Genomic DNA, 15,758 nt, shown 5'->3' on the forward strand with positions numbered 1-15,758 from the left:
AGTATCGCCTCTTTTGTAGACTTGGTGAAACAAGTTTGTTGTTTCCACCTTTAATGGTAACAGCTTTTAAGCATGTTTTTCCAATAATTTTGCTTAGAGGATAGAGGTGGTTGTCCTTTTTTAGGTACTCAGTGGTCATCAGCACGCTGCTCCTGCTCTTAGACATGTTTGGGCTTGTGTCGTTGTTGCTAGGCAACTTAAGCATTATTGTATAATTTATATCTCAACATGGCACTGTTCTATCATGTAAAACATTATACCCTTGTTATCACAGACAGTACAATATGACACAGCCCTATTCTACACCATATTTAAATCACAGCTATCCACACACAGTCCTCACACATTTCTTCTTATCGCTCAGATTAACCGAAAAGTCCTGAAGACAAGTACAGTCAGAGTGTGTGTATTCACGTGAGTGTGGCAACGTCTCTATGAAGCACATCAAACTACAGTCCCAGTGTTCCCTCTGGACCTTAATCAGCCCACCAATCTTATTGTCTAAATATTTCATGTTCAGTTCACTTATACCTCAGATATTTTTATATATAAACCTACGTTCTTCACGCAAAGCAATAACTTAGAGTAGATTTTATCTCAGCAGCTTAATCTTCAGCTGTGGGTTTAACAAACTCTCATTTGAGGTTAAAAACATGACAGCAGGTCATGACATGAAGTGAAGAACTAATTATTTAACACATTATCTGTGGCGCTTGTCAGTTATGTCGGTTGTTTTCATGAACAGTCTGATAGAGCGTGGCTGTGGATTACAGCATATTGTTTTCTTCTATACTTCCGTGAATGATGGTCCAGTGTATCCTCTGCCAAATGAGGTTATAAATGACGACCTGAAGCAGCTTTTTTTAAAGTATTTAGAGCTCTTATTATGCCTGACAAGCAGATACTTCAGGGTCTCTTCAATGACTTGGGAATCTTTCTAAACTAAGATATTAGACTGGAGCCCAGCTTTGTTTTTCCTGCCCTCTAGACTTGCTGCTTTTCTTTTTAACACTTTGGTTCTTCTGTACAGCACTTCGTGGCCTACTTCACTACTTTAAAACCAGCTCATTTAGCCACTTATTCACAATCACTTTCTGCGGGACACATAAAGGGGCCAAAATTCAAGATTGGTATATTTGCATATTTAATGTTGTAGAACAAAACAACATTTCTACAGCTGGTGTTAACAGCTGACCTTTTTTCAGGCATCAAGCCTAAAAACTTTTGAATTCCAAACCCGTAATTGGACTAATTCCTGCTGTATCTGCATAACATTTTAAGGTCTGACCCTGAAGGTCATTGTTACTGTGGCAAAATATTGTGGTGAATTACATTGCTAGGGTAAAATGACAAGAATGCCTAAACAAAGATGGAAGGAATGTAAATAAGGGCGACATGTGTGTATGTTAAAAATGTCAAACTACGGTTCATCCAGCATGCACACATACAGACTGCAGAAGGTATAGGAACTTATTTTATGGTCACAAAATACCAGCAGGGAGGCATCTGATCGGCTCCAGATTCGTTCTGCAGCCTGACAACGACACCAAACTCACAGCCAGAGTCATAAAGATCTATCTTCAGCCACACGAAGAACAACTCATCCTGCAACAGATGGTGTGGCCGCCACAGTCCAGCCACTCTGGTCTGGGATTACATCAGTGGATCTCAAACTGTGGGGCAGAAAACCAGGTGAAAATTATGGCAAGAAACTAGATCTAATATTTTTGTTAGGGAAAATAACCAAACAAGAATTAATTGATGAAAATTGTGTGAACTTGGCTTCTGAAGTGTGGCCTGTCTGAAGACATTAAGAGAACAAATCCATGAAACAACATCTGCCCATCAGAAAGTTCCCATATATAAGCAAAATCCTTGGAGTAAAGATTTGGGATCTGAAATCTAAGCAAAGGACTGTCAGCTTGTCCAGACTAACACAGTAATAACTGGTTAATGTGTACATATGTAATCTGTGCACCATTACACTGTTAAATAAAAATACACCAGACATTTGTGCAGTTTATCCAGAGGATTTTCTCAGTTTGTTCTGTGTTCGACAGAAAGATTAGAACACTTTCAAGAAAAGATCAGAGTGATGTGAGAAAATTATCACAAGGCTGAAACCTGTTTCTTCTTGGTTCTATAATTCTCGTAAAAATGACAAAACACAAAGAACATCAGGCTTTTAAATGCCAAAGGGCTCAATTCATATGAAATCAGTCGGTCTGCACTGGATACTACCGCCTAGATTATTTCCTTAGACAAAAATTTATATATATTGATGAAAGGGCCTGGGAAGCCTTTTTCTGAGATTGTAAAGAATTTGGATTATTATAGGAGGGTCAGTATGAACAGCTGTTTAATGTAAACCACAAAGTATTTAGTTAGTTATAGCTTCTAAACTCATAACAAAGCCAGCTGTGTTCACACCAAATATCCACTTGATTTAGTATTTTCAAGAGAGGTCAACTGCAAAATAAGTGTATTTTTTGTGTGTGCTTGCTTTACTTTTAGTGCACAAAACATTTGCACTAATAAAAAAATAAAAATAGCTGCCATTTAGCTGCAGGAAGGAAAAAAACTGTTTTTTTATTTAAGTCTCCCAGATGTTTTAGGGACCAGTGAAGACATATGGAGATTTCCTCACTTTCTTTGTGTATGTGAGTGAGCGAGTGTGTGTGTGGTTTGTCTATGATCCATGTAACAGGCTGATTAGGATTTTATGAGGTCAGAGGCCAACAGGAGTGAGAAAAAGTGACCTTCTCACCTCGGGGTCATACTCGGGAGAACACCGTCACAAACTGTCTCCTCCACGTGAATTTATGCCATCAGTAGCCCTCACCATTTTTCTCCTTTTCTTTTTTCTATTTAGCAGAATGCAGCAGGTTTCAACATCAGCTCCAGTAACAAACAAATGGTTCTCTTTAGTGTTAGAAAGATTTTAGGTCAATAGGACCTCATCTGTAGGAGTGAGCACATGGTTAGTTTTTTTTGTTTTTTTTTTGTTTTTTTAAGCTGAGAGCTTAACTCAGGGCCACATTACTGTGTCATCTTTCAGCACCGAAGTTTGATTTTCTGCAGGTAGCTATTACTGATAATCACGGGTGGGCACTATGCTTACTCAAATCCCATCCTTATGTACAATTATGAGTTTTAGGTTGTAATGTTATGAAATGTGCAAAATTACCAGTTTCCATGAAATTTGAGGAGAGGTATAAAAAAAAGAACCTTTACTATTTTGGTGCCGACCTGGATTACTTTATTTAAAAATGGCCTTGGTGGAGGTCTGCGCTTTCTAAGTGCCCTTCTGATATTTACTTATTCTTACTTTTCACTAAAATTTGGAGGCCAGTGTGCTCCTGTTCAAACTTTTAAATAACAATGTCAGTATCTGTTCATGTAATCCAAAAGTTCAGGCATCAGACTGCTATAAACATTGAGTTTGTACTTTTTTTTTTAGTTCTTGGCTATATATGACATCAGAAATAGACAATAATGAACTGAGGGGCTTCCTTAAGGTTCAGTTGGAAAAATAAAACTGGATTACGTTGTTTTATGAATCATGCAAAGCTACTTAAGTGGAGTACAAGAATAAAAATATGTAGCTATGTCCACTTTAAAGTGTCTCCTTGCTGTATCTCTTTCCATCTCTTTGCTTTTATTTCACATGTTTGTCCTCTGGGGTCTCCATTTTCTAATATCTAACCCTTTAATCTCTAAGGGGAGTGGAGATAAAAACATCTTGCATTGGAGGATGACATGACGGGCAACATCAAGGCCCAGTAGACGATGAATAAAGAACTTGATGATGCAAAGCTAGTCCAGTCTAAGCGTGGAGTGTTTAGAAATTATAAAGATGATTGTAGCCACTGTGACGTCAAACTTTTCCTGTTAAGTCCAGAGATGAGTATGTCAGCCACCACAAAATGCTTTGAAAAAGGAAGGGATGGATTGAACTAGAAATCGAGCAACGCTCCACTCTCATACAGTAGCAAATTGTCAATCAAAGGGTAAACCAGACCCTGATTTATCTTTCTTTTAAACTCTAATGGGTGCTGTTTACAAAATTAAAATCAGGTTTTATTCAGTAACACAGGAAACTAGTGACTGAGACCATAAAGTCATCAGGAAAGGTTTTATTAAGGTCATAAATAAAGGGAGCTGAGGGCTGATTTGACATAGACCTCAAGTCTTTTTGCAACCACAGGCATTGATCGGAGCCTAAAGGCCAGTCTGAGTGAATTCAAATGTTTGTTTTTTCCAAGGATTTTATACACAAAGCTGATCATTGACTTCTAAAATATTAAAGTACAGCTCAAACTCCTTAACCCACTCTCTATTAAACTAATAATGAAACTCATTCACATTTGGGGGGGTTGGTGTACTTTTGTACTTTAGGGAAAGTATGAATACAAGACTTGTAATTTTAATCGTGTATTTTTATAGTATGATGTTGTAATTGGTCACAACTGCTGTACAATGAAGTCAACTCTAAGTTGAAAATCTGAGCTCTGTGTCTTCCTGACTTCCACTCAAAGAGCTGCGCATTCTGTCTGTGCTGTATTCTCCAGTTTTATGATATAATCCTATTTACTCTTTCGCTCTTTGTTTTCTCTTCCTCTCTTTCTCTCTCTCCTTCCTAAGTTGAACCCACTGAACTCCCTCCCCACCGCACCCTCTTTCCCCACTCACTTCCTGTTTAGAGGAACAATTAAAGGATTGTTCCTGCAACTCGAGGCAGCAGGGCCCTGATCTAGAGCAGCCGCCACTTTAGCTAGAAAGAACCACAAAAAGCATCAGTTATGAGACCTCCTCGAAGGACAGTGTTTGGCTACGGACCAGCAGAAATAAAACAAAGTTTATCATAGATGGGGAAACACACATGAGGAGGAGACGATGTCCTCGACAGGCGCGGGCATGCCAGACATGATCAATGACAGTAATATGCAGGGAAGATTTTAACGTACATAATAGCTGATGAAGTTGCCAGTCAGCTGTCATCTTTTTAACTATCTTCAAAAGTTTCTAGAGTCACTTTTTTCTTTTGAGTTTGGGTGTTATTGTTTAAATTCTTAACCTGTGCTATTCATGTCACAGTGTAGCTGTGTGGAGAGTTGAATAGGAACAAAAAAAACCCCTCACCAATCAACAGTTAACCAAACTGAATGAACACAGGATACGAGGAAAAGGGCACCAGGACACAAGGAGGAAGTAAACTGATAGTTTCATATACTCTAAGCAGACAACATGACAGAAGACAGAACAGAGTAAGCACTATATATACACACTGAGGACTGATAGGGAACTGAATCCTGACACTGCTGGATGTAATTGACAAAGGCGAGAGAAAAGCAGGAAGAAAAGTTAGAGTAAGACACTGCAGAAGACTAGCCTTCACAGTAAAACATGACATGACCAAATGACACATGCTAAACATGAAGACAGAGACAGAGGAAAAGGTGGACAACAAGCAAATACAAGAACCATAAAATACAAACTTAAATATAGTCAATGAAAATCCCAACCCTGGGATGATGACAATCAGAGCAACACTGTTGTTGTTGTCCAAATTAAAAAAAAAAATAGTAAAAAATAAATACAGGTAATAATAGTCAGTCATTTCTTTTATTCTGAATTGTATGTGTACAATAATTAAATAATATTTTGAGTTTAGCTCGTATTAGTTATCTATAGTTATCTTGATTGGAATCTCTTATTCACTATATCAGAACTCAAAGCTACGTAGGTCTATATCTATTTATGTGTGTTTATTATTTACCTACTTTTACAATGTTTAAAATTTCAAATAACCTGACATTATTCACATCATTCATATTCATTTTTCACTCAGGACAAATAGAGTAAAAAAGAAGACTGATGCTTCCACCTGCCTAATTTATGGCCCTCTTGTGAGACCCAGGTGGGTTCCAATGTGGCTTGCAGCTGTGCGAAAATTGTAGGCAGGTTAAAGCAACTTAAAAAGTTAAATTTACCACACCAGTATGTGGAGGGACATTTGCTGAGCCCCTGGCTGATTTGGCCCAGCTCTGAGATCTGCTGACTTCTTGATTTGTGGTAGAAAGTTGAAATAGCAAAACATTTGTTTAAATGCTGCTTCAGTATTCAGTAGTACATTTTTTGCTTGTTCACTTGCCAAAGAAACCATTGAGCCAGGGACCTTTTGTTTGCATTTTTTTCTCATTCTTCTCATATTTCTACTCGCAGTAAAATAGCAAGAGCAAAATGGCAAACCCACACAACCTATTGTAAACGTGAAGTCTTATTTGATGAAACATTTGAATGAGTAATCTATTATCTAATGATATCAGTACTGGTGGAGGAGGATATGCGTACATGTGGGAGGTTTGCCCAAAGGAAAATCTGATAAAAAGTCGGACATAAATCGTGAGTCTGGTGTTGGAAATTTTGACATGGAGCAGAAATTAGTAATAGGAATTTTAATTTGTTCTTACACTCACATAAGGTCAAAAATTGGAACATTTTTACAGTTATTTTTCCAGGGCCTAATAAATATTAACTTGAGCTGAAAAACAATTTGTTGTCAATGTGTCCACTTGTTAATTTCTAATGTTTTTAACTTGATTAAAACTTCCAATTACTTCAAATACAACATTTTATACATTTTCCTTCTTGTAAGATAATGCTGACATTACCTCATAGCTTTGCCAAACCATCCTTTGACAAAGAGCCTTGGTGAGGTAGAAAATTAAAAGATTTTGGGCATAGATTTAGTTTGAATATGAGGTGACACCTTTAACACCAGACCGGATCTCCTAGCCAGGAAATTTTGAGCATCAGAGACTTTAATGACTTTTAGCGCACCAGTTTCTGCATTAGTTTTTAGTAGAAAAGTCAAAAGCAGGCTCCACAGTTTGACGTGTACTGGAATATAACACACTAAAGCCTTCAGTCAGTCTGTATCACTTCCAAATGTTAATTAACCTCAGATTTTCAAGACAAGTATAGATATGATTTAATCTACTGTTCTCCTCCGTGTGAGTCAGAGTGGGACAAGTCAGTTCAGTTCCCTCTGACTGATATCAGGCTGCTTTGTTTAAAACTTTCCACACAATTATAAAAAAAACCCTCATATATTCATCTTTTCGTGATGTTTAGGAACCATGCATATAAGTGACTAGGCAACTTTTCTGAAGAGTATCTAGAAAATTAGCATTTCAAAACTAAAATAAATTGCTTGTTTTTGCAACAGTTGGAGAAAAAAACATATTATCTGACCACCTTCTCTTGTTTCAATCATGTTTATCAACCTGCCAGCATGTACTCGCATCTACCAGAGGAGAAATCTGTGTTTTTATTATCTCATAATTGATATTTTGGGAACATGCTTCTTTTGTGTTTTTATTAAAGCATTAAAGGCATTTGTGTTTAATTCTTGTGGGAAGGACTTTTCCCCTGTGTCATCCTGTGAACTCAACACCTGTGCATCAAACAACGTTGATGGAATAAAAGTATCCTTCCTCTCTCGCAGGCAGAGCGACGGGCCTACCGAGAGGCAGAGATAAACATGATGGATGACCTCTCAGAAGCTGACTTTCAGAAAGAGGAGGAGCCCGCCAGCCCTGCCCCTCCCCCTTCACAACAACACACAGACCCTGCCTCTCCGACGGTCGCTGTGACACCCGAGCCGGTCGCCAGGGGAGAACAGGCCACGCCCAGTGAGATTGAATACCAGGTGAGAGATTCTGGCTGTCATTTTTGGTCCAACCCCATACATCCTCCGGGCTCGAGGCTCAGATTCACGCTCGCTGAACCAACTTGTATTTCTTACTTCAGACTTCACCAGATGCACTGCAGTGTATTTTAGAAAAGCCCAAAAGGTGGATCTAATAATACTCTGTTGCAGACCAGACACCACTAGTGTGTCACTCCTTTTATGCTTCTTTGAGGTCCAGATGAAGGGTGCATGCAGAGTTGGTCCATTGTAATAAAAAGCCTTGTGCTTGTTTGATGACAGTGAACACTAGCAGCCTTTTGGGCATAAAACTATAACATGCTTATTACTGAGCACTTAAAGAACCTTTACTACATTCAACCATGTACTAAAGATGCTTTCACCCAGTCACACTCATTCCTACAGCTTTTTTTCTATGACTTAAACCTCTTTTTCCCTCCATACAACAAGCCTGGCCCCACCTTCACACTCTGTGAATTTCTGACGCCTTTTTTTGGAGGGCTTTAAAATTGAGTTAAACTTCAGACAGTAGGTCTGAAAATCACATATGATATGTGTTACAAATGTATATTTAAATGCTGTAGTGAGATTTTTTTCAATTACAGAGCATAGTAACACTAAAGTGTCAGTGTTCTTCCTTTGTTTTAGAGGCAGAGATAATTAGGGGTATAATTCTGTGGCAGTGACACATGCATGTATCAACAGCTGTCTGCATCTGTTCACTGATTAGTTCACTGTGTAGTGAATAATTTACAGTGGGTAGTAAGTGATTGAGTGGTCAGTTTAAAACATCTGAGTTTGTTCTTCAATTTAAGAGCCGGAGCTCACAGAATAAATCTCACCAAAACTTTAATTTCAAACTTTAATTTTATTCTCTCACCTTTTAAACCAGCATGATCGGAATTACTTAAAATGATAAAACAGTATTGAACATCTCCATTTTCATGAAAACTTGGGATGCTAAATTCATTTAGGACGACCATGTACAATATGTGATGTTGATATAGTTGAAAGCTCCGGGAGTGTCACTGTGACTCATCTCCGGTCTGGCTGGGAACATTTGTTGCTTCTCCTCCTCCCTCTCTGTCATTTTCTGTCATCAGTTTACTGGTGATGTGAAATAATAGTGTTTATTTTGAATGGCTCTGCTTCAGAGTATCCATTCTCTGAAAGCCACAATTTAAACAGTGTTAATTATATCAAAGCACATATATTTTATATTAAATGTTGTCAATCATCAGGTTCTTTCGATTGGATGAAAAGTCAAGCTGAGAACTGGTTTTCTCAGTTGTTGAAAACAAAGTGTGGCTTATGGATGATATCTGGTGGTGTTAACAAAGGTGTGCCACAGGGTTTTATTCTAGGACCACTTTTATTCACATTTAACAATTAGCTTAGGAGTAAAGGTCAGAAACAGTAAAATTCACCTGTACACGGTCAATGCTATTTTACACACAACAGCGCCCTCTGATGACAGGCACGCCATAACATGCATGTTAGTTTAAATGTGTACATGTATATGCATATGTATATCTATATCTATATAAGATAAGATAAGATAAGATAAGATAAGATAGAACTTTATTAATCCCTCGGGTGGGTTCCTCTGGGAAATTCGATTTCCAAAAAGCACAGCACCGACAGAAGTTACAGTTACAGAATATTATATATATATATATATATATATATATATATATATATATATACACACACACACACACACACACACATATATAAATACAGAGACAAATATAAATAAAATATACGAAGGGGATAAATAGAATAAATAGGAATAAAAATAAAAATACAAGTGAATTGCACATTTCAAGTATTGAGGTCTATTGCACCATTGACTATTTACAAAAAGTATTGCACAAGGTATTGTACAGTGAGGTGAAGAGGCACTACAGCTTAGTTGTTCCCCCCTCCTTTGTCCTCCTGTTTCTCCTCCCTCTCCCCTCCAGAGAGGAGTTAAACAGTTTGATGGCGTGTGGGACAAAGGAGTTTTTAAGTCTGCTAGTTCTTGTCTTGGGGAGAAGCAACCTGTCACTGAACAGACTCTCCTGGTTGTTAATGGCCGTGTGCAGAGGATGCCCAGCATTGTTCATAATGTCCAGCAGCTTTTTTAGTGTCCTTTTCTCTGCCACTGTCACCAGAGTGTCCATCTTCATGCCGACCACAGAGCTAGCCTTCCTGATCAGCTGTGCAAAGAAGGACTCCTGCATATGTATATGACTCATACATATGTATGTATGTATATATATATATATATATATATATATATATATATATATATATATATATATATATATATATATATATTTCTATATATATATATATATTAGGGGTGCAACGATACACAAAATTCACGGTTCGGTTCGGTTCGATACTTTGGTGTCACGGTTCGATATTTTTTCGATACAAAAAAAATGTTCATGCCTTCTTAATTTGTCATTTATTAAAATTATAAATATATATTTTAACTCAAAAGTACAGTTTTTAAATTTAACCCTAACCCTTGTACGTGTTTTTTATTTTGACAGCGAATGCGCACCTGCGGACCACTTATGTGCACCCCTGGTTATTTAGCTCGTCATATTGCAGCCACAGAAATTCTTTTGTCCATGAAACCATAAAGCTGCACTTTCTTTTTGCCTTATAGTCTGAGTTGTCATAACTTTTCCGTTTTGTGTTAAGCTTTTCTTTGGCTGTCACTTCTTCACCCTGACCTGTCTTATTTGGCTCAGCAGAACTGAAATATATATCCTGCTGCTTTTACACACGCAGAGAAATTGGTGCGCAAATTATCATCACTCACCAATCAGTGCTGTCGCTCTCTATACACAGTTCGCGCGATTGCAAAGTGAAAGCAAAAAACAAGCGCAAATTCAAACGCGATTTCAATATGTCACATATTGACAGTGGCTCACCGATGCCAATGACATAATTACCCAGCTACATTTCCGAAAGAATGCAAAAGCATTAACATATATTTTTCCTTCCTACGATAGCCCGACGGGCAGGGAAGAAATAGATTTTGGTAGCCCGACTGGAAAAATCGCTAGCCCCGGGACGTCGGGCTAGCGATATTGCGAGCCCTGTATCTGATTGAGGAATCACTCATCTTTGGAAAAGAGAGTTTATTACAGAGAAATGGCTCTTTCCAAAATAAAAGCTATACTATACGCTTCTTCTGGGCTATATTCTCAGCAGCATATTAAACATATCAGGTCCCCATAAGGAGAATCATGTGCTAACGGCTGTCTAAATGACTCGGGTAAAGTTTGTAGCATGCGTGCTTGTTGTTTTTGTCTGCTTCCACTTGTCTTTGCACTAGGATGATGTCGGCGTAAATGTGCAGTCATATTCGTTGTGTTCCCACTAGTGCTGTTAGCGTTAATCTCGTTGAAATGACGTTAACGCCACAACACGGCAAATCTCCGTTAACGAGTTACCCCTGATCGCCCCGTGCATGGGGCTGGACGGCCAACGCGTTAACGAGCTAACTGCGCTAACACACTAGTTCCCACCCATGTAATTGAGCATTGCGTGGCACATCCAACATACTGTTTTACTTTAGTCCATGACTCGCTTACCTTCAGGGTCATACGTCACATGAAAACCAAAATAATTCCAAACGCCAGATCTGAATGAGGGTGGGGGAGGTTCAATTTGCCATGTTGCAAGGAGAGCTTAACTTCTGTCTCGCTAGCTTGCCCTGCGCTCTTCCTTCTGATGATGCTGTCTGTGTTGAGCGCTCAGTGGATCTGCGCTCGACAGTGCAGCCTAGGCGGAGTAGTCGAACGCAGATTCACTGAGCGCTCAACACAGACAGCATCGTCAGAAGGAAAGTTGATAAAATAAATGACCAATTTTGTATTGTTCGATACATATGTGTACCGAACCGAAAGCACTGTATCGAACGGTTCAATATCGATACGAATATCGTTGCACCCCTAATATATATAGTGATGACCAACTGAATATTTCTATTTGCACACCAATTTAAAGAGTGACAACTAAATACATATGTGCACACACATTTCTGGCTTGATGTAAGACTATGGTTCAAAAACCAATGTCATGAACTAAGTCTTATTTTATAGAAAGAATCCCAGTCAAGAAAACTGTCCAGTGAGTATTTTAGCTGTTACTAATTTAGACACATTCTTCTGCTTCTATTTTTAAACTCTATTGATGCAGTATAATATTTTAATTTCAGGTTCCTAACTGGGCATGGCTTTCAAACACAACTTCAAGATCAATATGAGGAAGTTTGGTGACAGTGAGAAGAGAAAAGTGTTTTATTTAAGTAGTTCTTGGCAAGCTTCCTGGGAATCTTACATTTCTTTGTTTAACTGTAGATCAATTTTACACTAGGCTCTATTTGGTCCTTGAAGATAATATTCTGCTAATACTGCAATCTGGAAACTGGCTTTTATGTACTGTGCTCTACAGAAGTGGAACAATCTGCAGAAGCTTGAAAAATTAGATACTAAGCTAATTCCTTTTAATCAATTCAAATCCGTTTTGACTGACAGAGACAAGTGTGGGTTGAGCATTGTTTTCTTTGAGTTGATGTTGATGTCCTTGACCTGTTTAGTTTCAATGTACTTGATAACTGTCTCTTGTTATTTATATACTGTTGTACATGAAATGATCCCATTTATGTTAAAACAATGAATACTGATTTTTTTAAACATCTTGAATAAATTCTATTTACTTCTGTAGACAGTTTTAGCAAGAACTAGCTAGTCATTTTTTAATAGGTTATAATCCAACAGCCAATCTTGTTGGTCTTATATGGATCCAATGAATGCAAAATCGGGCCACACTTTATACACAGAGGCCAAGTTGTAGTCATTTTGTGGCTATTTTATCAGTCATTGCTACACTGAAAAAAAGACTACAGAAGAAGCATGATTCAGTGCTTCAAGTTTTCTCAGCTTGTGATTGTTTTTGCTGACTTTACTCAGAGATAAGAGTTCAACAGCTTGAAGGTTCTTGTTCACCTAATTACAATATTACTGTAAAATTGCTTCAGTGGAATGTGTTTCTATATTTAAAAAAAACACAGAAATTCTTGTTGAGAAATGAAATAAATTTTAGTGCCACCGACATAAAACTTTGCCTATACAACATTCAGCTGCTCTTTTATTTCCTGCCGGAGATTGATCCACATATTTCATTTGACTGAGATTTTTACACCAGAAGAAACCTACCATTTCTCAGGCCTGCGACCAGCATTAATTGCACACTAGATTGTAACACTGCTGAATGAGGTTAGGGTTATGATCCCTCCCAGTCGCAAACCAGGGACCGCTCAGTTGTTAGATTAATGCACTAACCCCTAGACTCTTGATTCCTTAGATAAAATCACAGCAACTTAAATATACTTGAAAGTGTAGTATATAAAGAAAGTTTAGAACATGACAACTACCGTAAGCTCAGAACAAATGGAAGCTCAGTGACAGCTGCAGGTAATGTTTGAAGCACTAAAGGATTACAGTGATGACACATCTTCATCTGGCCCTGTGATCAATATTAAGAAGCACACTTTTCACAGAGTGCAGGTATTCTCTTTGTTTTCACATTTGGTGAGGCCAAGATGAGTTGGTCACTTGCATACTTGCGAGAGACTCCATCTCTGAGCGTGGACAAGTAAAAGACACCCCCCGCCCCCCATTTTCCAGAGGACTTGTGATTAGATGTTTTTGTGGGTGGGAGGATTGGGGGGGGGGGGGGGGGGGGGGGGGGTTGTTTTTTGAGGTTGTTTTCCATCTCTGTAGGATATTTTTGCCCTTTTTTGTAGTTAGTTAGTTGAACTCTAAGACTTTGAAAAAGGAACAGAAAACAATTTCCCTCGTGGGATCAATACAGTATATCTTTCCATTAATATTAACACAACATCACACAGAAGCTCTTACCCAGGGGCCCAAGGAGTCAGGAAGCCCTGTTTAGTAATCTATATATGGCTGCAGCTCATGTTCTGTGAAACACTGATAAAATTGTTTGTATGTTGTAATTCTTTCCGCACCCCCCCCCCACCCCAAAAAAAAATTATATTCTGTTTGATATTAAAAGGGTTTTAAAAAGCCTTTAATTTGATGAGTCTGTTGCTAAGATACTCATCATTCTTTTAAAACTAGAGGAAAGTTTACATTTTTAGTCCCTAAAGCAAAATGCTCTCTAAAAGAGCCCCTTGTAGATGCCTCATAGAAAGGAAACACGATTAAGTGCAATTTTCCTCCATTATATCTATTTTTCAGACTCTAATATTCAGTTTAGCAGCTATTTAATCAGTTAGAAATCAGTTGTTTTCTCTGTGTGTGCCAACAGGATGGTCGGGGCTTTGGCATCGGGACTCTGGTGTTTGGAAAGCTGCGAGGTTTCTCCTGGTGGCCCGGCCGGATTGTTTCCTGGTGGATGAGCGGCCGGAGTCGAGCTGCAGACGGCACTCGCTGGGTAATGTGGTTTGGTGATGGCAAATTCTCTGTGGTGAGTATCATTAGTGCTACGGCTAGACAGATCTGATGATGTAGTGCTGATGCTGATGTAGTGGTGGCTAAAAATAAAATGCACTCAAGAGAAAATGTACTAGAATTACAATTAAATTAAACTGTTGGTTAAATATAATATTATTTAAGAGCAACAGTTTTAAGGGAAATATCTATATATTAACTGGATCAGCTCTTCATCCTCTCAAGGATACTTGAAGGTGCATGGGAGTTTGCCCAACCAGTCTACATGTGTTTTCTGGGCTTGGAGAAGGCATTCGACCGTTTCCCTTGGGGTGTCCTGTGGGAGGTGCTCCGGGAGTATGGGGTGTCTGGCCCATCGCTACGGGCCATTCAGTCCTTATACGACCGTTGCAAGAGCTTGGTCTGCATAGCCGGCAATAAGTCGGACTCGTTCCAGGGCTGCCCTTTGTCACAGGTTCTGTTCATAATTTTATGGACAGGATTTCTAGGCGCAGCCAAGTGGCGGAAGGCTTTCAATTCGGAGGTCTCAGGATCTCATCTCTGCTTTTCACAGATGATGTGGGTCTGTTGGCTTCATCGGGTTATTGCCTCCAGCTCGCCTTGGAACGGTTCGCAGCTGAGTGTGAAACGGTGGGAATGAGAATTAGCACCTCCAAATCTGAGGCCATGGTCCTCAGCCGGAAAAGGGTAGAGTGCCCACTCCGGTTCAGGGACGAGTTCCTGCCCCAAGTGGAGGAGTTTAAGTATCTCGGGGTCTTGCTCGCGAGTGACGGGAGAAGTTGGGAGCGGGAGATCGACAGACGGATTGGTGTTCCGCCGTGGTGAAGAGAGAGCTGAGTGTAAAAGCGAAGCTCTCAATTTACTGGTTGATCTACGTCCCTACCCTCACCTATGGCCACGAGCTGTGGGTAGTGACCCAAAGAACGAGATCGCAGATACAAGCAGTAGAAATGGGCTTCCTCCAAAGGGTGGCTGGCCTCTACCTTAGAGATAGGGTGAGAAGTTTGGCCATTCGGGAAGTGCTCAGAGTAGAGCCGCTGCTCCTTCACATCGAAAGGAGCCAGTTGAGGTGGTTCGGGCATCTGACAAGGATGCCTCCTGGGTGCCTCCTGCCTGGGGCAGACCCAGGACACACTGGAGAGATTATATCTCTCGGCTGGCCTGGGAATGCCTTGGTGTTCCCCCAGACAAGCTGGAGGAGGTGGCTGGGGAGAGGGAGGTCTGGGCCCAAGCAGAGAAGCCCAGACAAGCCCAGGCAAACAGCAGAAATAAAGTAATTCCTGAAGAATCCAGGGTTAAACCTGAAGTTACTGCATTGAGCCTCAAGTCCTGGTTCACCTTATCGGCCTCTGAAGGGGGGAGAAAGAGATGTGCAGCAAATGTAAACAAATAAAATTACAGATGATAACATATGGAGATATTGTCAGTCAATTAAAACTTTTGAAATATGATACTCAGCTATCGTCTGTGGTAGACTGCGTTGAAGCTACAGTTCCTTGGCTGAAATCTTTATGAATTTTTTCACAATTATTTGATAAAATTTGACATTTGGGAAAATATAA

The 15,758-nt window shown here is 39.3% G+C and overlaps 1 protein-coding gene across 11 annotated transcripts in view; it reads left to right on the forward strand.

The window, feature by feature from the left end:
• LOC146558186 (DNA (cytosine-5)-methyltransferase 3A-like) overlaps positions 1 to 15,758 on the forward strand; it is a 104,384-nt gene that overhangs the window by 66,392 nt on the left and 22,234 nt on the right. For all 11 annotated transcript variants that reach the window (XM_085247524.1, XM_085247528.1, XM_085247527.1 and 8 more), the window contains 2 exons: positions 7,511 to 7,714; positions 14,054 to 14,212. In XM_085247524.1, coding sequence (XP_085103650.1) covers positions 7,511 to 7,714; positions 14,054 to 14,212 — 363 coding nt within the window. The remainder of the gene's footprint in view (positions 1 to 7,510; positions 7,715 to 14,053; positions 14,213 to 15,758) is intronic.

This window comes from Mchenga conophoros, linkage group LG15 (assembly GCF_057382185.1).
Source record: "Mchenga conophoros isolate Kocher_MC1m ecotype Shallow Benthic linkage group LG15, M_conophoros_male_GT1.1, whole genome shotgun sequence".
In the NCBI taxonomy this organism is placed as follows: domain Eukaryota; kingdom Metazoa; phylum Chordata; class Actinopteri; order Cichliformes; family Cichlidae; genus Mchenga; species Mchenga conophoros.